Below are 24,219 nucleotides of genomic sequence, written 5' to 3' on the forward strand. Positions count from 1 at the left end.
ATCCTATTGCATTATTTTTCAATCCTGACTTCACTAGCCAATACAGGTTGACAAGTGTCTTATCCCCAGTGTGTTACCTGTAACAGTTGTGTGAGATAACTAACTAACTAACTAACTAAATAAATAAAAGCTTATGGACACTTTCCTAAATATCAGAGAATGGGTTAGCAAGGTCCATTTCCTATAGCTACGCCTAACAAACTCTCTCTTTGAAATGGAGGAGACATTAAAACACATTGAAAGAAAAGAAATATCTGTTCAATGTGAGTTACACTGGCTGATTTAAGATACAGTAAGCATCTTGGGCACACACGGTAGCCTGGCTGAGGTGAAGACTCAAAGATACTTTGGAAGAGAACCTTTTAATTTTTTGCCAGTTTATATAGAAACTGTCCTAGGAATTTCTTGTTATAAAGAAACTAACAGTGCTTGTTCTGGTGATCTGCAAGAAATGAGGCAATTAAATATATCCTAGCACATTCCAGAGAATGGTACACTCTTGTTTGAACTCGGAAGCAACCTTCCTCATAATGTAACCAGTGAAGGAGTCATTTTTTTCTATAAATTCATATTATATTCAGGAAAGGGATATCAACATCACTTTCCCAACTGAGAGGAAGAAGGATGTCATTGCCTCTGATCTGAACGTGAAGAAGCATGAGGTATTTCAGCAAGTATGTATCTGAGTATAGTGTAAGCTTTCCTGAATAGTTAAGAAAATCTTATGAACAAACAAACATTTATGAATTTAAATAATTTATTTAGCTGGTATCCTGAGTTTACCATGCTTGCTGACATGCCATCCAGCTAGCCCATGACATTCATTTTTCATATAAAATAAAAATAAAAGGCACAATTATATGCTCTCAAAACCAGTCTGAGTTTTGCTTCTGCCTTTAAAAAATTAAAGATCAGATACATTTAAGTTTTAGAGTCCTGTGCTGGTATGTTATCATAAAAACATTATAAATATAAGTTTTTATGGTGCTTCTTCATCAGTTATTTTGACAATCTGCTCCTTTTAACACTTACTGTTATTGTGGAAAAAACTGGTTCTAAATGATAAACTGGGTCTTAACTTCATGCCTGCTGAAGTCAATGCAAAGTGCTCCCATATTCAGGTATCTGAAGACATATTGAAATGTCTTGAATGCCTCCTTTTATATCCAGAGATAGAATGTTAACATGGAGATACAAAATTACCTGAAGAGGATTTGAGCTTATATTTCTTACAACTGAATTTTTAGCAAAACAGAAGATAAAAATATTAACTATTTGATCTTTTTGAGAGTTTTCTTTTTTATTGCTTCAGCAAAGCAAAAACTACAAAACTAAATTACTGGTACGGAATAAAACCAGCAAGTGGCAGTATTCGACAAAAATCTGAGAGGGAAGTAGGAAATTTTTAAAAGCAAATGGAGATCTACACTATATGTAACTATAAGGTAAGCACTTCTCCTAGTATTTAGAAAGAAAGATCTCTCATTTACAGCACAAATATCTTATTTTTTTCTTAAATGAAATCCTCAACTAGAGAAATCAGAAGACAAATTTCCCATGGATATTTATATGTAGGGTCAACAAAAATGACCCTACACATTTTAGAAAAATTCTTCTATGAAAACGAGCTAAGAATAGAAAGATATATCAAAACCATTTGGAAGTCTTATTTATCAGAAACCTTTCCTGACACTAATTTAGAATAGCATGCAATCAGTATTAAAATCACTGTACAGTTTTTTTGCAGTGCTTTTCATAAAAGAAAATAAGATGTAGATAAATCAGAAAAACAACAACAAACTCCAAACAAAAACAAACAAAAAAACCCCCAAACCAAACCAACCAACCAACACCAAACAAAAAAACTCCTGTAAATTTAAAAGGTAACAAAGGTGCCAGAATCAAAAAACGATGCTAGCATTATTGAAAAGTATAACTATGGAGTGATGTCTATATTTTCAGCACCAAAAACATGCAAGGACCAGAAGACTGAGAGTTAAATTAAATTCATAGCAGAAGTTTTCCTCCAATCTTTAAAAACTATGGTTTCATGAATACCAGAAAAGATCACACAAAAAAAGCCTTTAGGCCTGACTTCCTACTTACTGAAGTCACTGAACTGTTTCTCATTGATTTCAGCTATTATAGCTCTGAATAATTTGTGGCTCAAGTTTGCTCAAGACAAATTTCCTACTCCTGTTGTTTTATTACACAAAAACTCTTAGTGGAGGAACAAAGAAAGAAACAAACAAGCAATAAGATTTGAAGTTGTAAAATAAAACAATAAAAACCTTAGGAAACAGCAGAAATTTGCCTTCTCCATTGTGCAACTGCATTAAAATAGTCTTCAGACATTTTTCACAAGTTTCCTACTTTATTTAGTTCAAAGAATTAGTGATAATCTGGGGATGAAAACTCTTCTATTCCAGAAAGTTTGTGAAGAACACTTAAGAAACTGTGAGGACTTCTAAAAGTTAGCCTAACTTATAACACATAATAATTTAAATACTGTTCATATGCAGCTTTAATTCAAATGGATTTCCTTTTTAACTCATTCTCTGAGCACGTTTTTAAACTCTCCCTTTACTGCTGGAGAAAATCTCATGAAAGCTTTTTTGGATCATCTTATTCACCTCTGCGAAGACTTTTCAATCTACCCATATTTCTCTCATCTCTTCCCTGCCAAACTAGCATTTTATAGACTGAAAACAAGATGCAATTCTTGGCCTCAGAAAATGTAGCCTTGAGTCTTTAGTCAGTGCACTGACAAGGAAAGAACTGACTGCTGTCTCAGCATCCCAATGAATGTCAAGTTGATCTGCGTTATATTTTAATTAGAAGCATTAGTATTCTATCCAGTGTCTAGTGCTAAGCTAATTGCACACCACCTCATACTCTACCAGATTCCACAGGGCATGAAAAAGTCTAAGTTAAATGACTTATGAGGCATTAACAATATATCAACGGAGAGCCTGGAGGTTACATGTAACTTAAACTAAATGTCAAGAATGCTATATAGCATGTTAAGGCTAAATTACCTAATTAGAGTGAAAATATCTATGCACTTTTAATCTTACTCTCAGAATTACATATGTACAGCATAGATACTTCTAATGCATAGTACAATAGCCTATCAAGTGCCCAAATGCTAAAATCTTTTCAGAACAATTTTCATTTCCTGTAGAAAACAAACTTGACTATGTACATTATCTTTTAAAGAATCATCAAAAAGCACCAAAATGACACAAAATAAATTTTCATCATATTTTCCTAAATGCTATGAATATTCTAATTCAGTGATATCTCTATGTTACTGGGTTTAATTATCTAACCTCAGATGTTCTGCTGTTTTTCATACGGGCACTGCAGGAGGACAGATTTACAACCTCCAAATGTTCTAGTGTGAGTGGCATTCCCAGGACAAAAAACTTACTTGTTCCAACACTTGCACTTCTTAGGTCAATAGTGCCTGAGCTTTTCCTGGACCAGGAAACAAATATAAGTTTCAGATTAAAACATGCATATATCCCAACACTGATTACAAATGCAGAGGAGATGATACACATAGCAGCTGCTTGCTGAATCTACATCACATTTTAATCTGCTGCTTCTGTAAACTCTCACAAGCTTCTCCACGCTCCCAGTTAGCCAGCCTCCAGCTCCCTGCGAGGATGAAGGATGTTTTAAAGGGCTCAAGACTCCTTAGAAGAAGAATAACACTTCTATGCTTCCATTAGCTAATTCCTTTTGAAGAGATAAGCAGTGTCTTGCTTTAGAGAAGAGAGACACAATGACTCAGGGAATGCATAGTCAAATAGTGTGTCTGCAGAAAGAAAGTTACAGGTAATGACTCATCTCAGCATATTTTGATTCCAGGCCCATCAGTAATTTCCAGCACTTGTAGCACATTTCCAGGTTCTGATTTCCCACATGAGGTGTATGACTTGGTGTTACAAACAAACAAACAAGCTGTTCCCTGACTCATGTGCTAAAACTAAGTTTTCCCAGTAAGAATCAAAGTAAGAATTGCTATAGTTAAGTTTCAGGCAAGAATGGCCTTTACATAGTTTCTTGAAGAAAAAAGGCATGCAGGCAACCCTGCAGAAGTGCCATGGCTTATTTCTGGGGTGGAACTGAGGGTGCTGACTCCCACCATTTGTAAAACAACGTGTTGTTGCTACATTTAATAGGTTAGTTGTGATGACTGTTATTGTCATCATAGAAATGACATTCCAATGTTTTCAGCTGGGACAGTCAAGGCATGAAGAGGGTTGGAGAAAAGGTATCTCTCTACTTTGGAACTGACATCACAGAAAAAAGACAACATATTAGGGCAATGTTAGAAATCTCAAAGATAACCTATTTTTGTGTTCTCATGCAATTTTTGTTTTGAGAAAGAGTTGAGATCTTGAGAGATAAGGCTGCAACCGTTAAGTACAGTTACATTCTGATAGTCTTCTCACACCTCCTTGACAGCGTACACATTTACACACCCCAAACCATCAGTCGAATGTAATTCAGAGCAAATCTGACAGATTTTCCTTGTTTGGCCATAAAGCTGCAGCGCTAAGAGGTAACAGACCAGGGATTGTGTACATGGGTCTTTCAGACTGGGGCAGAAATGGGACTTAGTTTGTTGAACTTGCTTCTTCCCGTAAGGGTTCCTCTTTCCCTTCTCTTTATTCCTCTTTGCATTCTGTTCTCTTTTCCTCTCATTTCCCTTCATTTTTCTTTCCCTTCTCCATTCCCCTCACTTCATTTTCTCTTTCTTCTCTCCTCTCCCGGGGTGCACGCAGTCACCCGTCTCAGGGGGTACCTTCACCCCCCTCCCTTCCCGCGGATGGAGGAGAGAGCCGGGGAGAGGCCGCCTGGGGGGGGGCTGTCGGGCCCCCGGCCCCGGCGCTGCCCCGCGGTGCGTGCGCAGGGCGGTGCGGAGCCCCCGCGGCGGGGCGGCCGCCCAGCCCGCCGCCGGCCGGGGCGGGCCCACCGCCGTCCCCTCCTCCAGGCTGCGCGGGGGGACGGGATCGCCCCACCGCCGACCAGAGCTGCAGCCGCGGCCGGGGAGCGGAGCGGGCGCGACGCGGACCTGCCGGAGCCCCCCCCTCCTCCTCCTCCTGCCCCGCGCCCTGCAGCATGGCCCGGCGCGAAGCGGCGGCCGCCCCCGGCCTGTGCCTCCTGCTCCTGCTGCTGCTCCGCAGCGGGGGTCTCGTCCCCCCCGCCGCCGCGCAGCCCCCGCCGCCACCGCAGCAGCGCGGGAGCGTGTGGTGCCCCAGCCGCTGCCTCTGCTTCCGCACCACGGTGCGCTGCATGCATCTGATGCTGGAGAGCGTCCCCGCCGTGTCCCCCCAAACCACCATCCTGTGAGTACCCGGGCGGGGGCTGCCGCGCCGGCGGCCCGGCGGGCAGGGAGAGGGGCGGAGGGAGGGCAGAGGAGGAGGAGGGGATACCTGGGGTGGGAGGCACTTTGGCTGGCGGTGGAGTCTCAGCCTTTTGTCTGCGGTCGGGGGAGGGGGGATGGACCCGCGCCGGTGGCTCTGCCCGGGCGCCCCCCTGACTGCTGACGGGGCTCGTCGGTGAGCAGCGTCTGTCCGTCTGTCCGCTGGTCACCGAGGAGCTCCACCAGCAGCGGGGAGGCGCCCGGGGCTGCCCGCGGCTCGACGGGGCCGGGCTGGGCTGGGCTCGGCTCGCCGCCCCCCAGCCCCGCTACCCGCTCGGCCCCGCGGCCGGTCCCGGGGAGTGGCGGTGCCCGGGGCGCCCCTGCCCGGCTTTGGCAGCGCGGGGGGCGGGCGGGGTCTGGCCGGTGCCCCGGGTTTTGCGGGGGTGGTTAGAGGTGGATATTCTGGTTAACCTGCGGATATTATATCTCGAGTTTAATCGTCCCTAAAAGGATTTTGCTGCTTCCTTACTATCCTGCTTAAAAGCGTATTCAGTTGGCCAGGAGGGTTGCTAGGGATCTATGTAGCACTTTCCGTTCATTTCTGAGACATGGTGGGGATGTAAGAGCAAACCGGGACCCAAACCCCGGACTTCAGGAAAACTAACGCGGTTCGAGTTCCTGCAAAGGACTGAGGACATGCGAACCTGAAGAGTTCTCTATCTTTTGTTTTAATTCGGGCACTAATGTGTCAATTGAAGTGTCCGGCCATTCCTCTATAGTGTCTGATCAATGTTTTGAGCAGGATCGTGTTGGTAATAAAATTCAGTATTGACAAGGATTAGCATTTATTTAATTCACATTAATTTTAACAAAATGCCAACATTTCCAGCCATATTTGCCTGTAATAATTACAAAGATTTAAACGAACATCACAAACTGTTTTGTTTCAAGGCTTACCGTAAGGACTGGATTTGTTCCACTGACCTCCTTATATCGTTACTCGGGCTCAGAAAGCTCTTGGCATCAGCTCTGTCCTTCCTTTACACGCAGCCGTGGAAGCTCAGCAGAGCTTGGCCCTGGGAATTTTCTGCAGGGCCTCTTGTAATAAATTGACTTGTGACTTTGTCAGATATTTTCAAAAGGGAGCTATAAAGCCTCGGTGTGTTTCAGCTTCCAAGTATTATTTAATGTGGAGAGTACAGTAATTTCACATTAACTGAGACCCTCTTTGGCAAGGAGCACAGCCTTTTGGCAGAATGGGATTAGTCCTGCAGTACTTGTAAACCTTTTAGGGAACAATACAGGAAGTGGGCGGTTAATGTTTCTTACATTTGAAACAAAGTACATTTACAGAGCACCTTTTGCCTTGAGATTACAGGAAACTGTGTAAAGCTAGTTTAGCAAACCATCTTAAATAAAAAATAATAATAATAAAAAACAACTAAAAAAGGCAAATCTTTAGAGTATGGAAGTCTTAATGGCTTGGTTTCGTGTTAAAGGTAGAAGTGTCTGCAGCAGCAGAAAGTATGAGATGAAACCTAGCCAGGGTGGAGCTCCCCTTACGGTGGGTATTTATAATTTTGCAGTGAGTCAGAGGAGAATGTGTGAACAATGCATGCATTATACTTGTCTAGCCCCACTAGTGTATCGAATTATCTAGTATCCCAAATCTGAAGTATCATTCTGGTATAATACAAGCCACAATGCAGGAGAAGTAATGAAAAGGAAGTTAGAAACATTTTTTTCCACTTGACAAAGAGCAGTACTTTTCAAAATACACATGCGGATGATCAGCATTCTTCAAAACATGTCTTCTGCTAATGGGTATTCTCTTTTTTCACCAATGAACTAGGGGATAGTTATAAATAAAGTAAGTAATATTACGTCTGTAAATGCCCAATTACTCCTGCTACAGTTCTGCTGAATGCATGCGAATGGGAAGGAGATGGGGCAGAAGACAATCAGGCAATATGAGTCTTTTGGACAAAGAACAATGGTACCGCTTATTTAGTAATCAGTAGTTTGCAGGTACCAATTATACATAAATAGCTTACCTATTGTGTATAAATTGCCTACTTTTAGCTGTAGTATGTACTTTCAGAATAATTATTACATGTCTGAGGTACTCATTGAATTCCCAGATGGTTTACCGCTCATTTTTACCTTACTGCCATGCAGAACGGTGGTTCTGCACAGCAGCGTTATGCCTAATGGAGGTCGCCCATCACCACAGAGGGCTTTTTATGCTCAATAATAGTTTCTTTTTTTTTTTTTTAAGTATGAATATAAGAAGCAGTTATTTCATCTCCGGTTTGGCTGTTGCAGTTTGCCTTCCACGTGGAGCCTATATATTAAATGTACTTTCTTTAGTGGTGGTGTTGATAGCTAGATAATTATAAATAGTGGATTACATTTAATTGAATACCTTCCCCTTTAAAACATGGACTTACAAAATCCTGCAAAGTGTGGTGCTGATGAGTTAAACCACTGGCACTGGTGAATCCCACATTCTTGTCTGTTTTATTTCTTCCTTAGGACAACAGATGGACCATACAATTTTGTAAAAAGAAAAAAAAAAATCACCAAAAGTTTTTCATTGTTTATAAGTTTATATAGTAATATTGGGTTTTGCTGAGCACTAATTCTGAAAACTGTCCCATCTTGGAAGCTGAGTTTACTTTGCTCTACTTCACATATAATTTGTTATATGGATTAAAACAATGTGGGCCCCAGACCAACAGCGCAGCCAAATGTTTTTCTGCACATATCAAAAATATCTACTCCTAATCTCAGGCTCCCTTTTGAAAACTGCTCATAAGATCACCAGTTGCTGACCTTGCCAGTGCTACTTCTGGCTGTACATTTTCTCACTCTTTCCTGCTTCCCCCACTTTCTGGCACTTCCCCCTTCCCTGCTGCAGCCTGCATGCACAGCTTCCATTTCTTCCGTAGGGTGGCTTCTGCCAGCTTCAAAACTATCTTGCCTAAATATGACCAAAATCCAAACCTGTTGTCAAGACAAGTTACACATACTCAGACCAATACTAAACTTTGTTCAGAGTTTTTCTTGGTAGCACTTGGATGCTCTCTGATTTTTTTTGCTAGCTGTACAAGCATCATTGCATTCACTGCAGCTGGATCTCAAAGACTGAATAAGAACAGAAACTAGCATTCTGTTATAAACAGAAAATATAAAAATCAATAAAAGATAATTGTCACAAAAGAAAGTGAACCTCAGTTGCACTAAGAATAGGATGCAAATTATTGAGAAGAAGAAATTATTTTGAAATAAGTCACTAGTAATAATATTTGCTACAGGGAATTATTACTTTGGCTCTCCTGTTTGTCTGTTATGAATAAAACACGTGAGCATAATTTTAAGTGATCAGACCTTAATAGGACTTCTAAAACTGCAGTCATTCCAGGTGAGTAGCTTTTGAAGGTAGTAATGAAAATTAAATTGAACATAACAGTCTCAGTGTTGCTTGTTACTGTTTTTGTTTCCATGATTCCAACATATTCTACACATTGGATTGTTTACAGTGCATACCTTTTTGTTTATTGATTTTCATTTCTGGTTTGTAGTGTAAATGTTAAGGGTTTATCCGAATGGAAAAGAGAAAGTGTTAGTTGTTTAATTCTCTGAGTTTCTAAACAGCTGTGTAAGTAATACTTATACTTTTTTTCATAGCTCCATGCGAATTTTTGTGGAATCTGATGTACAGTTACAATGCCAGTTAAAAGCATTACTGATGCTTTTCAAAAGCATCTATCTTAATACAAATTAAAAAAAATAACTGAATTACACAAATCACACATCTACCAAAGAGACAGGGGTAAAGGAAGCATAATGACATTTTTCTATTTCAGTGTTGATTTGTGATAACATTATGCCTCTTAACAGAGACATTTAGGGAAAATAAACGGGTGATATGTATGAATTTTGTCAGTGCAGGAGTCTCTGGGCTATATAGCAGAGTGATGCATGCTATTTGCAGATCTGCTGTTTGCAAATTATGCGTTTTCAGTCAGCAAACCATCATCCCATTCTTATCTGAAAAAACAGGATCCTCACTTAAGATAAGAAATTTGAAACCGTTTTATATAACTTCCAGTAAGCTAAGCAATTAAGAGAGCAAATAAATACACCTCAACACCGTGAAGGACAAGATTGTAGTCTCAAATCTGGACTGGTCGCTTCACTGCTGAGCATCGATTTATATTTAGGAGGTAGTTGAGAGATATGACACTGGAGTAAGATTTTAGTTAATACACAGAGATTTGTATACACATAGTGTTCAAAAAAGAAGAACAGATACTGAAGGTTTACTTGAAGTGTTTGAGAATAACTGAATATAGATCTTGACACACTTTTGGCTGGGCAGCAAACTGCATTAGATGCCAGTGATGATTTACTTGATTTACACAAAACAGAGGGAAAGCATAAGAGTATTTGAATAAAAGTTATCTGATGTCTTACTTTATGGAAATTTTATGACCAAGTGCAGAATTCAGGTTTAGATTAAAACACCTACATTTAGGTATCTGTAGACCAGAGTCTACAGCCATGTTTGCTATCTGAACTTTCTGTCTAGTGAGTAGCAGCTCAGCCAATACAGTCCATAGTTCCCGGAGCAAGAGCCTCACTTAATGGGAATACCTATGACTCGATTCATATTCCAGTAAGAAAATTATTTTTAGCCTCTAGCTGCCTCTTCAAAAAGGAGGCAGGTCTCCCATTTGGCCTGTGTCATACCTGCTTGCTCCCAACAGATGTCTCAGATAGCCTGGGACATCTGAACTAGCAGCAGGCACCACTGTTTGGATCACAACTGAATTAAGCTGCTGCTGTTTTATTAATTTATTTACGCTTTTTCTAGCATGAGTGTGTTGACTTGTCTTCTGTTGACAATAAAAGAAGTTTAAACATGTGTATGTAGATGTTGATATTTATTTGTCTAAACAAAAGTGGAAAATATTTATCAGAAGTGAATGTTTTCATAGTATTTTGGACAGAAGGAACCTACTTGCAAAAATTGAGCTAAGGAGTCATACACAATACAGAAAGTAACTTAATTTAAAGTATGTTAATTGTTGCTAACGGGAGAGTATTTTTCCTCCATTAAGCCCTATTCTCTGAGTAGCAGCAAATCAAATGGATACTGCAAAAGATACCAGACCTCCGCAGCAAAGCAACTTTGGGGGGTGTGCAGGATGTGAACCCTGGAAAACCATTGCCAGGCAATGTCTGTCCCACTGATGTAAGGAGCCAAAACCAGGGCATGAATGCATTAAGGAGACATTTGTAGAGTTTGTAGAATATGCTTGGCCATTAGCAGGGGCAGAAGGGCACACCATTAATAGGGTGTTTGGGATTTGCTGGGAGACAAGGCAAATTTGCTGAGGGAGGCAGCAGAAGGCCCAAATGAATCACTAGATCCACTAGTGGGGAAGTATTTTTGTCATCTCAACACCAAGTTAACCTTCATCAAATTCTTTGTTGAAGAATGGGAAAACATAGAGCAAAAACATACCCATAATTTCCTGCAAGTATCTTAATGTACGTTTAACATGCTGTCATCAGATGAATACATTGTCTTATGTTGCAGTTAATAAATATAATTTCTGACTTTCATCTTCTTTACTAAGATGTGTTCTTGACCAGTAAATACTTAACATTTGAGTGCTGAAATTCTAAATATGTATTTATTTACAGACATACATCTGTAACGAGTAAAGCCAAAGATCCATTTGACCTAATAGCTGTTCTTTGAGAGTGACTGAAAGGGCAGCTTATAAATAAGTATATAGCATACAACAGTGTATAGTGGTTCATTCCTATAATAATCTGCAGTTTAGGGATTTTCCGAGCTAAATATTATTTCCATATTATATGTAAATCTTGATTATTTTCTACTTCGCAAATTCTTTAACAGCCTTTTTTTTTTTCTTTCCAACTGATTTAGCTGTTAGGTACACTGATAATTTTTTGGTACAAGGAGAACTATACACACTAGATGGTGTAAATTGCTCTCTTCTTTTGTTTGAAGCCTGCAAGTTGCTAGCTTCACTTGGTGTACCCCATTTCTTCTGTTAGAGTGAATACTCAATCTCTCTCTGTCATCTCAGTGCCAGCCATGATTTTATGACCTTTGATCATAAGTTTCTCCATTCATTTATTTTTAAAGTTGAGATATCTTCTCACTGAAAGGTTGGTGTTCTTAACCTCTCATCATCTGAATTGCTCCTTCTCCGGTCTGCTGTGTTTTGAGATGAGGAAATTATAACTTCCCCCAGTAGTTACGTGGATGGATCTGGTGTGTGAGCTGAGGATTTATACATCAGTATTAAGATCACCTCTGCTTTTTATTTTCTGTTTCTTAATAATTCCCAACATAATATTTCCTTCTCTTGAACTGTTACTTTCACGGAATTATCAAGGGTAGTTTAAGGTCTTGTCCATAAGTAGTAATGATCAGTTCTAGGTCCACCATTTTGTTTGTAAAGTTTGGTTTTCTCCATATACATTACTTTGTATTAATACATGTTAGGTCTGTATTTTGTAGAATCATAGAATGCCCTGAGTTGGAAGGGACCCACAAGGATCATTGAGTCCAACTCCTGTCCCTGCATATGACAACCCCACAGTTCACACCATGTGTCTGAGGGCATTGTCCAGTCTCTTCTTGAACACTGTCAGGCTTGGGGCCGTGACACCTCCATGGGGAGCCTGTTCCAGTGCTCCACCATCTTCTGGGTGAAGAAACTTTTCCTAATGTCCACCCTAAAACTCCTCTGGCACATCTTCCTGCCATTCCCTCAGGTTCTATCATTAGTTGCCAGAGAGAAGAGTTTGGTACCTGCCCTTCCTCCTCCCCTTATGAGGAAGCTGTAGATGCCATGAGGTCTCCCCTCAGTCTGCTCTTCTCCAAGCTCAACAGAGCAAGTGACTTTAGCCGCTCCTCATAAAGCTTCCTCTCCAAACCCTTCACCAACTTCACAGCACTTTTCTGGACACTCTCTAGTAGCTTTTTATCCTTTTTATCCTGTGTCACCCAGAACTGCACACAGCGCTGCAGGTGAGGCCGCACCAGTGCAGAGCAGAGCGGGACAATCACCTCCCTCGTCCAGCTGGCAATGCTGTGCTTGATGCACCCAGGACAGGGTTGGCCCTCTTGGCTTTAGTAGCCATTCATAGACTGTTGATAGGTCCTTCTGCTGTTCTTTCTGGTCAGACTGTGTTAAAATAGATCAAAATCATAAGCAAAACTTTGTTCTCTCTGTTGTTCATCGCTCTTCCACTCAAGAATAAATTGAACAACGTAGAACCCTGCATGGCTTTCTGTAAAACTCTACTGGTAGCCTTCCCTCACTACAAAAATTCACCATTTACTAACAAAATCACTTTATATGCTCATCTGGACTGTGTAGGATACCTGTTTTCTAGCTGTTTCAAAATATTGTCTTCTAATTCACAAAGCTGTGGGAGTTTGGACTGTGGTCAGCACAAGATTTTTTTGTTTGTTCTGCTGCAATGTTTTAGGAAGCCATGGAGATTATATAAACCAATGGATCACTTGGTATTGTTGTCTAGGTACTCAGTTGAAAATTACAAATTTAAACAATTTTCTGGCTTCCTGATTCTGCTAACAGATAACCTCAGTGTCTAAGCCCTTATTAAGTTTTCCCAAAAACCAGCAACATTTAAAGTGGTGAGTTACATAAATTTTCATCATTACTTTGGGGAATTTAGAGGCAAGAGGGACACTGAATAAGAAACTTTGGAGTAGCAGAGACAAACATGGGATTAGTCACTGGAAAGAGTAAGAAATGGATGCTTGGACATGAGTAAATACACTTTTTTCTCTCCTAATTCCCAAAGAAGGCTGGTGGAAAAATAACAGGGAGATGCCTTTTTCTTGCATCATCAGAAGGGTCTGGATCCGAGACACAAGGAGAGGAGTGAATGTCCCATCTGACATTGTGGTAAACACACGCCTAAGAAAAATACGACTAATAAATATTCCAATCTCCTCCATTTTTTTGAGTAGCTCTTACTGACTTGTTTCCCAGGTGAGGTCAGTGCTCATTAAGAGATGACATGGGGATGTCGTTAGCCAGCAGAAAACTCCATCATTTAGATATTAAGTAAATGTTAGGCTGCCCATGTGTACTTACAGATTGGCTCATAAGTAAACTAAGTTTAAATTAAACAGCTAAAAGTCTAGCAGAAATGGAAAACAGGTAGTATAGCCAGTAAAAAAAAGAGGACTGAGCTCAGCATGAAGGTAAAATGAAGCTGTGGAAAGAAACCAACATAGCATAATAGAAGAAATTGTAATTGTTACTATGACATCAAAAATAGCAGCCAACTATACAGAAAACAACAAAAGAAGAAAAGAAATACTGCATGGAGTGTAAAATTGCTTAATATTTTATTTTTTTAATTACAAAATGCCCTTTTACAGCCATTTACTGTGTATAATGGATAAAAAGAGAATGTTAGATTAAAATTTTCAGGCCCCAATTCTATTTTGAGCAATTGAAAACCAAACTGTACATTTTTACCCCTATTGATTCATCTCTCAAAATGGTATTTTTTCAATTATCTCTTTTTGGATTCAATTTTCTGAGACTTTCAAAGCCTATTGTAGCTTGTTTACAGAGTTCTTCCCCACTTCATATATTATTTTGTGATCAGCTATTTTCTGCACTCTGGATCTCATCTTACAAAAACGAATTTATGCTTTGTTTTGTATACATGAGTAATCCCCAGGCTTCTGATTCTTCCTGGGCTTGGACTTTTGCTGAGTCTCTTTCCAGCAAGCCAAAATGTTTACAGCCTTGTAGGCTAAGACTTCACTTACAGAAAAGGTCCATTTATAAAGGTGACATTTAAAATCTGTATTACACAAGCTAAATATTTATAGTTGCTTGTCTTTTTGGAGAAGTTTATATATAAGAATAAGTTAATATTTTAAATACTCTTGTGTATGTCTGTGTCTATATATGTATACATACACACATGCTATACATATTGTGCATATGTATGTGTGTGTATACATATACGCTAAAATGGAAATAACTGAACCAAATTGTCTTTGCCACTTGTTCCATTTGGATTTGATGGAAAAAAAAAAAAAAAAAAGAAAAAAAACACCTAAAAAAACCCCCAATAAAACCAACCAAAACAAAAATAGCTTTACAGGCTTTGTTATTGCAAACATGGGCAGAGTTTCAAGACAATCCAAAGAGGTGGTGCAATGAGAGCTGGCTGAGCTGGAATGGAATGACATAAATATTTCCTTTTCCTTCCTTTGCTTATAGGGCTGCCAAATTTGATTTCTTTTTGGTATGGAATTACTACTGTTGCTAATGAGAGTCAAGTGATTATTTTAAAAAGGAAATTGAATGAATGTTTAATTTATTGCAAATAACGAAGATTCTCAGACTTCTTGAGAAAGACGTGAGAGAGAGACCAGTGTGGGCTCTCAGCTTTGTGTCTTTTAGTTTGATCTGTTTTTACAAATATTAGCAAAGATTAGAACATTGAAGAGTTTGTGCAGTGCCTGGTGTGGCTTCTTGAAACTTACGAAAGTTTGTAGCATGAAAACTGTGAGGTTTGGTGCAGTGTATTCTCTCTTGTGTTTTGTTTGTTTGTTTTTCTGAGTTGTTTATAAGTTTTACTAAGCAAAACAATGAGCATACATATTTAAATCCTAAGTTAGTTTTAACTCTTTTTTTTTTTTTGTGATCTAATGTTGTTCAGACTTACAGGTCTTTTATTCTGTTTCCAAACGCCACTCCCTGGATCTTTCGGAAACATTTTCTTTCAACATTCTTTTGCCTTAAATCACTTATTACAACAGTTTGTTCATTGCCTGGCTGGTCTAAAAAAGGAAAAGAATGTTATTTTGTACACAGCATTACCTCAACTAATGACTGTTTTTTGGTAAGCAGCATGATGACTTCTAAATGTCAGATTATTTGCATTGTGTTAGCCAGACTGATGGATTTAATAGCCTTTTATTACCCATATGTCTCCTTTGTAGGAGAAAATATATAAAGTAAGCGAGCCCATGCTTGCTTTGACTGATCTCCAGGCAGTGTGAGCTTCATAGCTGGGGCAGCATGAAATTCAGCGCGGACTTCTCAAAACAGCTAAATTCAGAGACTTGTAGCCTCTGTCCAAGATCCACCATGCTCTACATTGTTCTGATGGGCCACTTTGATATAAAATCCCACTGTTTGATATCTCGTGGTGGCTTCTGTTTAATGACTGTTTATCGTGATAATCAGAAAAAATTCATGATAATCAGATTAAATCTGCCATGAATATTTAAATCTTTAAAGTGCATCTGAATCAAAGTCTTATAATGTTTCAATGGTAAGGAAACATTTTTTTTACCGTTTTTCAAAAATATTTTGGAAAATATGTGGAGCAGTGTGTGGTCTGGTGCACAGATAACTCTAGTGAGCCTTTCAAAATTTGAAATAAATACAAATAAATGCTGCATTACATTGTCTGCTAAGATAATGTAAAAAGCTGGAGCAGCAGTATGGTGGTGTGGCAAGCCTGTGTAAAATACACACCATGATTCATTTGCTGATGGGAAGCTGCCTATCAAAGCATGATGCCTTTTAAGTGATATTTTGTCACTGTTTGGGATAATAGTTAATTTGAGTTCAAGAAAAAAATATTGATTTGATAGCATTGTGATAAACTCTCTGATAAATTTGAAAGGTGAGAGTATTTTAAGTTATCATAAAATTCAGACCTTTGGCTTAGGTAACATTCTCAGTCTTAAATAAAGAAAACCCAGATACTTGGCTTAAATTGCCAGAAAAAGGACAGACTTCCATCAGGCAAGAACAACTGCAGAGCTGCAACAGGGCTGCAAGAGCTGGAGAGAGCAATCGGATTATGTGAATAGGTGGTTTGCACTGGCCAGGCTCAAGTCATTAACTTTCTGATTTACTTTTATTGGCCTGGGCAGAGCTTAAGTAAGTGCGATAGCACCTATGCAAGGGGTAGAATCAGCTAAAATAAATCCATTAAAATGTTCGCTAATTAGAATTTTCTGTGCTGTATGTGTAGATTGAAGATATAGCTGTCAGAAGTGTAAATAATTACTACCAGGCAATTATTAAAGGTCTGTAAAGACCTTTCTTAGTATAGAAATGTCTCCTATACTGTATTTAAAGCAATTTTTAAAACTTGAACTATTCTTTTTCCTGAGTTAAATAATTTGAAATTTCTAAAATTTGGATACATGCTGAAACATATTTCTTGATTCAATAAGTGACAGTTTTAAAAACTTAGCCAGAAAATCTTCTGATCTTCCTGTTATGCCATCAGTGTTTTCTGAGATGCTTTATACTGTGTCAACTTCATGTTCTTTCTGGAGCAGGTGTTTTCTTTTTGACATGTTCTGCTTTCCTTATGCATTTTGGGTAAGTCTTACATGTGAAGAGTTGCATAAAACTAGTGGAAACACAAGAAATATTGTCTAAAATGTAAAAATAGGCAGAAATAATTTAATTGGAGATTTCCAACTGAACGGTTTGGCAAAGTAGTTTAAGTGGCAGAAAGCAAGACTAATAAAAAAGAAAAATAACAACCAGCATTCAATGTCAATCTTTATACTGGTCATACCTGTGTAAAAAATATCTGTCCATCAATGGATGTAAGACATAACTATCTTTTGTAGAATTTTGTGGGTATGCCAAACACTTTAAATAGTACAGGGGAAGTTTTCCATTTTTTATGAACTTGCAATGTGAACAGCACTTAAGAGAACAGGTATAGGAGGCAGGTAAATAACTTGTGTATGGCCCACACTCAAGTACTCAGGTGTATTAGGCAGGTCAGTTTTGTAACTCTGTGGCATATGTTTATAATCCCTTATTTTTCAAAGAAAGAAATCAGAACTAGTTGTGGTTTGGCACTCACCATTCAACAATATCAAGTTGAATTCAAACTAGATTTGCCATTTCAATATTGGTGAAGTTTGAATTCCCACATTATGTATGAAAACAGTAATATCTGTGCAACCCAGATTCTTCAGGTAACAGTTTTCCATTATCTTTCTTTTACTTTTTTTTTCCTGTGGATATCTGTGAGGAATTGTTTTGTAATAGTATTAGCATAGTGCAAGTACCCATCTTGCTTGTCAGACATTGTTTATGACAGAATTTGTATCCTGATTTTTTTCCCCATACCTACCTTCCTAAAGTCTTCTCCTGAAAATCAGAAAAAAAAAATATATATAATCATTAGTCTATAATAATAAATGCACCTTTGTCTATTACCTGGACTAGAATTTATATTTATTTGATCCTTAAATATTAAACTATATTTCATGTACTTATTGGCTTTTGCATGTTGACTTTGCTTTGAAAATATCCTTATTTCTCTGAAGGACTATTTCATTTTTCAGGAGCCAATCTTCTGGACAGTATTAAAAAAAATGACTTTTTAAACAAGCTGATGATTGCAGTGGAATTAATTTAATTTATTTTTTAACTTTGAACTCTGGAGATAATTGGGCACTATGGTATATGCCTATAAAATAAATCATTTTTAACATGTGGACTGACGTGTAAGAAATTTCCAATAGCATCAGGATTTGAAAAACTTACTGAATGTCTCTGTGGATTTAAAATTTGCCTTTTTTTTCTCTCTTGGTTGATTTGTCTTTTGTTCTGCAAATCTGTTGTTTTTAACTGCATAGTGACAAAGCATCAGTGGGATGGGAAATAAAATTCAGCTCAGTGTTATCTTCAGGATTTGTCCCTCTAGAGACCAGAGCGCGTCTGTCATCTCTCAGGAGAGATTTCAGCTGCGACACTACTGTAGTAGCACAATATCTGATGCCAGAGGAAACTTTAGTAATGAAATTTATGTGCTTAAGAAGTTAAGTGCTGGGTTTGTGGCTTGCACTTCTCAGCCTCTTAAATTCTACTTAAGGTGTCTTAAGTATCTGTGGAAATCCCAGCCATGAAGTGGCATTTGTATGCCTCTGGATCAGAGGGTGTATTTATACTTCTGACCAGTCTTACCTCGGTTATAGTTTAGCTGTGGGTCCAAGACAATACTTTTTCAGGTGAACTTAAAATTTGGTGGATAATATTTGTGGGAGAGACTTTTTTCACTGGCTTTTAAGCTATATGTGTGGCAGTGTTCTTAGTCAAGCGGAGTAGTTTTACATTTCCAAGACATGTAAATATGTATTTTTAGTTGTTAGAAACATTGTAAAAATCTATTATTCGAAGCTGAAAAGTAATTAGCAGATATTTTTGGTAATTTTTGGCTGCAGATACTACTCAGACTTCTTTTTTTTTTTTTGAGATGACTATATTAAAAGATGATATTAAGTAATGTATTTAAGTAGTTAGTCTATTTAGTACATTAATGCTAGTATGTACCCATTTGCTTTGTTTCAATTTGCTCTTTTAATTTACAAAATAGAGATTGTACCACTTCACAGTTAAAAAAACTCAACCCAGAAACACTCTTTGAGTGGTACTTGGGTTTCTTTTGGCTGCTGGGTGTCAACAGTAGTGGCTTGTTTCTGCCCTTGGTCTTCTCAGTCAGTTCTCAGAGTTAGCAGAAAAATTAGCAAGGGAAAAGCATTTGGTTTCACTTGAATCATTCCCTGATTTTGTGGCCTGTGATGTCTGTGGCCCCTCATGTTAGCCCTGGTGAAAAGGTGGCCTGGCAGGCGGCGGGAGGGGAGGAACTGCTTCCTGAGGAAGCTGTTAACTGGCCCCTGGGGCCTCACTGGAATGGGCCTGCACTCAGGGAAAAACCTTAAAAATAAACGGAGATTGTGATACAACTTGAAGGGACAGGTTCTGCACACACAGAGGACTGTAAACACCCCTGTTGAGATCTTCTTGCAGAAGAAGTCCTCTTCCACTTTCCCTTCTTGCAGGTGAGGGAGAGCCACCTGCCCCGCACTCCATGTTTCCCTGGGCATGCTGCTTCCACCCAGCAGCAAAAACAAATGTCTTACTTCAAAAACATTAAAATTAAAAATTTTGACTTCCATGAATTAATTTTTAATTAATCTCCCCTCTGTTGAGTTGTTATGCTAGGTATGGACCTGTTGGAGAGGGTCCAGAGGAGGCCACAAAAATGATCAGAGGGCTGGAACAGCTTTGCTATGAGGACAGGCTGAGAGAGTTGGGATTGTTCAGCCTGGAGAGGAGAAGGCTCTGGGGAGACCTTATTGCAGCCTTTCAGTACTTAAAAGGGGCCAGTAAGAATGATGAAGGCAGACTTTTAGTTGGGCCTGTTGTGATAGGACAAGGGGTAATGGTTTTAAACTAAAAAAGGGAGGAATTTTGTACAATGAGGGTGGTAAAATACTGGCCCAGGTTGCCCATAGAGGTGGTAGATGACCCATCCCTGGAAACAGTCAGACTGGATAGGGCTCTGAGCAGCCTGATCTAGTTGAAGATGTCCCTGCTCATTGCGGGGGGCTAGGACTAGATGACCTTTAGAAGTCCCTTCCAACTCAAACTATTCTATGACTCTCTGACTTGTTATGTGGCTATTTTAAATTGTGATTTTTCTGAAATGCAGGTTTGCATTTCATTTCGTCTTTTAGAGATATTTCTAATATTTTATTTTCATTCTATTTCTGCAAGACTAATCAACCCATAGAATCATAGAATCATTTAGGTTGGAAAAGACCTTTGAGATAAAGTCCACCTCTAAACCATGTCCCTAAGGATCTTACCTATGCATCTTTTAAACACCTCCAGGGATGGTGACTCCACTACTTCCCTGGGCAGCCTGTTCCAATGCCTGACAACCCTTTCTGTGAAGACGTTTTTCCTAATATCCAGTCTAAACCTGCTCTGATGCAACTTGAGGCCATTTCCTCTTGTTCTATCACTTGCTACTTGGGAACTGAGACCGACACTCTCCTTGCTACATCTTCCTTTCAGGCAGTTGCAGGCAGCGATAAGGTCTCCTCTCAGCCTCCTTTTCTCCAGGCTAAACAACTCCAGATCCCTCCTTTTAACTTCTGTTTTATTGTATGTGCATATGTTTGAAAGCATTTTTCTTTCCTTTTGAACTCTGGGAATGACCCCTTGAGAGTCCACGTTAGATTTAATGTGTTACTGAGAAGCGCATGGATTTGCTCTCCATATGGCCCAAATAATATTTATATGGCCTGACTGATAGCAAGTTTGAAAGTGATAAGGAGTGATGAAAATAAGGATGTAAGTTGTAACATTCAAAATGGAAAAGTCTTTAAAAATGGCATTAAACTGTAAAGACTGAAGCAGCACAGAATCATCTTCACTTATACTGAGACAGGAACTTTTGACCTTGGGAACAACATGCGTACAAAAATATTTTCTGGCTAAAAGTGTTTCAGGCTTCTTTCTGGTATTTTTGTACTTTGTTAATGTAATGAACATTACAGAGATACTAAAAAGTGATTTCTAATAAATTGTTGACTTACTACTGTCAATATGAGAAGCGCTATGAAGGGGGTACATTTTATTTAGTTTAGTTCTACTTTTGCAATGTGAGGTAAAATGAGATGGGTGTTGATTGATTCAAATTATAGAATGTGATTAAAATGTATAAAGCATAATAATTGTTATTAATCATTGATTCTCTTGATGCATTCTGTAAAGTAACCTGTTCTCTAATGAGTAGGAAGCAGGAATTGGAAGTGAATAGTAGCTCTAAAATTGCTTTATTATTTTTTTTCTAGTTTTGATTTTGATAGGATGGGCATAGAAAGAAGAAAAATGAAGGAATTATCTTTATTCCCAGAGATTCCCTTCCCTGAAAGTCATTCAGTTGCGTACTTTAAGGTTGAGGCTCTTCATAGTCAACAAGCAGCTTCTCCCAAGAGCCAGGAACACATGGGTGCCTGTGCCGAGGCAGGTTGTACTAATGAGGAATGAGAGGATAAATATGAGAGAAGTCCTGACGCAGCCTTGTCACTCTCAGTTCTTCTGAGTTTGCTTTGCCAGGAGCAGGAGGAGCTGGAGGCAGAGCAAGAAAACAGCTAATTTATCTGCTCTGGCAGCCTGTCATTAACTTCAGGAAACAGAAAATAAATTCCAAGAGTTGCAGCTTTTTCAGTGAAGTGACCTGGGATTTTCCATGAAGTGGAAGGAAGAGCTGTCACATTGTCTGAAACCGGGAAGCGGGTAGTAGAGTACCTAAATTTTTGTTTTTACGCTTTATGCAAGCCAATAGTACCTTCCATATTAATAGAAAATGTTCTTGGCATTCTGTAAGAACAAATATCTAGATAAATTATAACAACACCTGAGTCTGTTTGAATCTAAAATGGTAATCTCTGTATTGGAAATACATAATGGTTGGAAATATGTTCCAATAAAATCCGCCTGGTACAGAGGGAAGAGTGACGCATAGATTTACAATGAATAAAGGCTTTTGAGTCAAATTTAGATGCTATTTTTAGTTGCAGTAGTTCCTTCAGTTTTCCACATCCTTTGGCTTGATGTTGATCTTGTATTGCAAGACTTCTTTTTGAACTGAAGGAGACAAAATGTGTATTCTTTAGTAAGGTCATTGGCGTTGTAGATGCTGGATGTTATTTATTGGTATAATAAATGTAATTCAATCTCCCATGCACTGCTTCAGTGAGGCTGCCTGCCCCAGGAAAGAAAACCCAAAACAAACAAAACAAAAAACAACAACAGACAAACAATCATTAAGAACTGCTGAAAAAAAAACACAAAAAAACCCAACAAAACAAAAAACCACATATGAACTTCAGTGCTTAACCTCTCTGGACCTATTTTAAGCAAAATAGTGTTACTCCTGACTTACAGCTGTTTGCTTCTAGTGAGTGGAATCTGAAGGTAAATACACTCAAGCTGGATGCATGGCTAGACTATCCTGTTTTTAACAGTGAATGTCGTTAAGTACCAGAATGACTTGCTTTAGGTTTTACTTGATTCATGGTCCTTTGAATCACAATTTTCTATTTTTCTCAAAGGCATGGTTCAGCTCTGACAGCAATAATTGCTGTAAGACAGGAACTTCTCTACCATTGTGTGATTTGGCCTGTGTGGGAGGTCAGAGGATGATAATATTTCTTCCTGGCTTTCAGTTCTTTTCTCTGAGAATATCAATATTTCATGGACATAGAATTTAGACATAAGCATCCCTGTGAGACAGAGAAGTGCAGAAACATTATTTATTTTGCAAAGCGGTAGATGCAGGGGAGAAAGGCTAAAGCATAAAAGCAGTATTTCTGGTGTTTTTTTTTCCTCACAGGCATTAATTCACATGACTGTTAATAAAATTAAACTGTTATTGCGTTTGTTTCAGTGGTTCATGCTATGTCATACACTAGTCAGCTTCATTTTTTTGCTATCTTCTTTTGCCTGCTATAGAGGGTATACTTTTTTTTTTTTGATTGAAAAATACAGTTGAAACAAATACTGAGAAGGAAACTGAGGTATCATGTCCAACTGTCACTAATAATCTAAAAATATTTCAATGTATCAGTAGCTCTTTACAATACAGACTGTGCCAGTCATCAGTTCACTGTGTGCTTGTCCTTATCCGTCATGTATTTCTGTTAACATAGCACTCATGTGCAGCTATTGTACCTTAATTTATTGGGCATGGCACAAATACAGGACAAGAAAGCAGCCCGTTCCCAGAGATACTTCTGACAAAAATAATCAGTAATGAGTCATTTGGCTGTACTGTTCACAACCCTTTCATTGTTTGGTTTTAGAAACAGATCTCTCTGAGAGAAATAAAGACAGATTTCACTTTTTCTTGTTATTCCTTCAGACTGCAGAAATAGCATTACATCTCTTTGAATTCTACCCACACTGTTAAAAGGTTTTTTGATTATTTTTTTGATAGCATGAGAATTAAAAACAATTATAAAATGAAATTTCTAGTTTCAAAATACAGTGTTTCTGTAGCAGAGGGAGTACTCTGAAGTTGGATGGGACAAAGAGCCATGATCATGTCAGAGTGAAATTTCCATGTATAATTCTTGGCAATTAAGCCTACATGCCTAAAACTTTGAACCAACAAATCCTACTTGAGTCCTATAAATGGCACTACATAGCTGGTTGGAAAAGTTGGCAACAAGGGCAGCAGAGGGATCTACAGACTTAGTAAGACAATACTGTATTGCTTTTCACCGAGTTCACATTTAAATGTTTTCCTTTCAACACTAATGGCAAAATAATTGTTAGTTAAAACAAATCCTTAGCTCTTGGAGAAGGCTGTGTCATAAGCTCTCCATTCACCAAAGCTGCACCTGATTAATATATATATATTTTTTAAGACTTATAAACTTGAATTCCCTTTCAACAGATATGGCATATTTTACAAATCAGGTACTGTAATTGGATAATTGATAGATCATCCAGATTTAATTCTGGATACTTTTGTAAGCATGGCTTTATGATCAAGGTGAGTACTGCCAAATGTTCTGCATCCTGTTCTATAGTTTTCAATATTTCTGTGATCCTACCATTTACTTTTGTTAGCAAAATTACAGTATACTAGATATTGCAGACTATGATAGCCACTCACTGTGTAGTAATTATGTTTTAGTTTCCCATCTTAAAATGCAGTGGCTTTATTTTATGTGCCAAGTGCTGATGTACAGATAATAAAAATCTCTCCAAGTAAATTAGAGAAAATCACATATTGTATCTTGTAATTAGACTGGGGAAGAATTAATCCAGGAAATGAACTGCCAAGAAAAAGGTGAACGATGTATTTTTGTTTGTAAAAGAATCACTAGGGCTAAATCGTAAAACCAGGCAAAAAAAACAACCAAAATCCTAGTTTCTCTGGTATTC

At 38.5% G+C, this 24,219-nt stretch overlaps 1 protein-coding gene across 2 annotated transcripts in view; it reads left to right on the forward strand.

The window, feature by feature from the left end:
• The first annotated feature begins 5,010 nt into the window (after nt 1-5,010).
• The window catches only part of PXDN (peroxidasin), an 86,723-nt gene continuing 67,514 nt past the window's right edge, over nt 5,011-24,219 (forward strand). The window contains exon 1 of one of the 2 annotated variants that reach the window (XM_065055986.1): nt 5,011-5,360. In XM_065055986.1, coding sequence (XP_064912058.1) covers nt 5,134-5,360 — 227 coding nt within the window. In that variant the 5' untranslated portion in view covers nt 5,011-5,133. The remainder of the gene's footprint in view (nt 5,361-24,219) is intronic. The other variant, XM_065055985.1, reaches the window with a different exon arrangement.

Source organism: Columba livia, chromosome 3 (assembly GCF_036013475.1).
Source record: "Columba livia isolate bColLiv1 breed racing homer chromosome 3, bColLiv1.pat.W.v2, whole genome shotgun sequence".
Lineage (NCBI taxonomy): Eukaryota > Metazoa > Chordata > Aves > Columbiformes > Columbidae > Columba > Columba livia.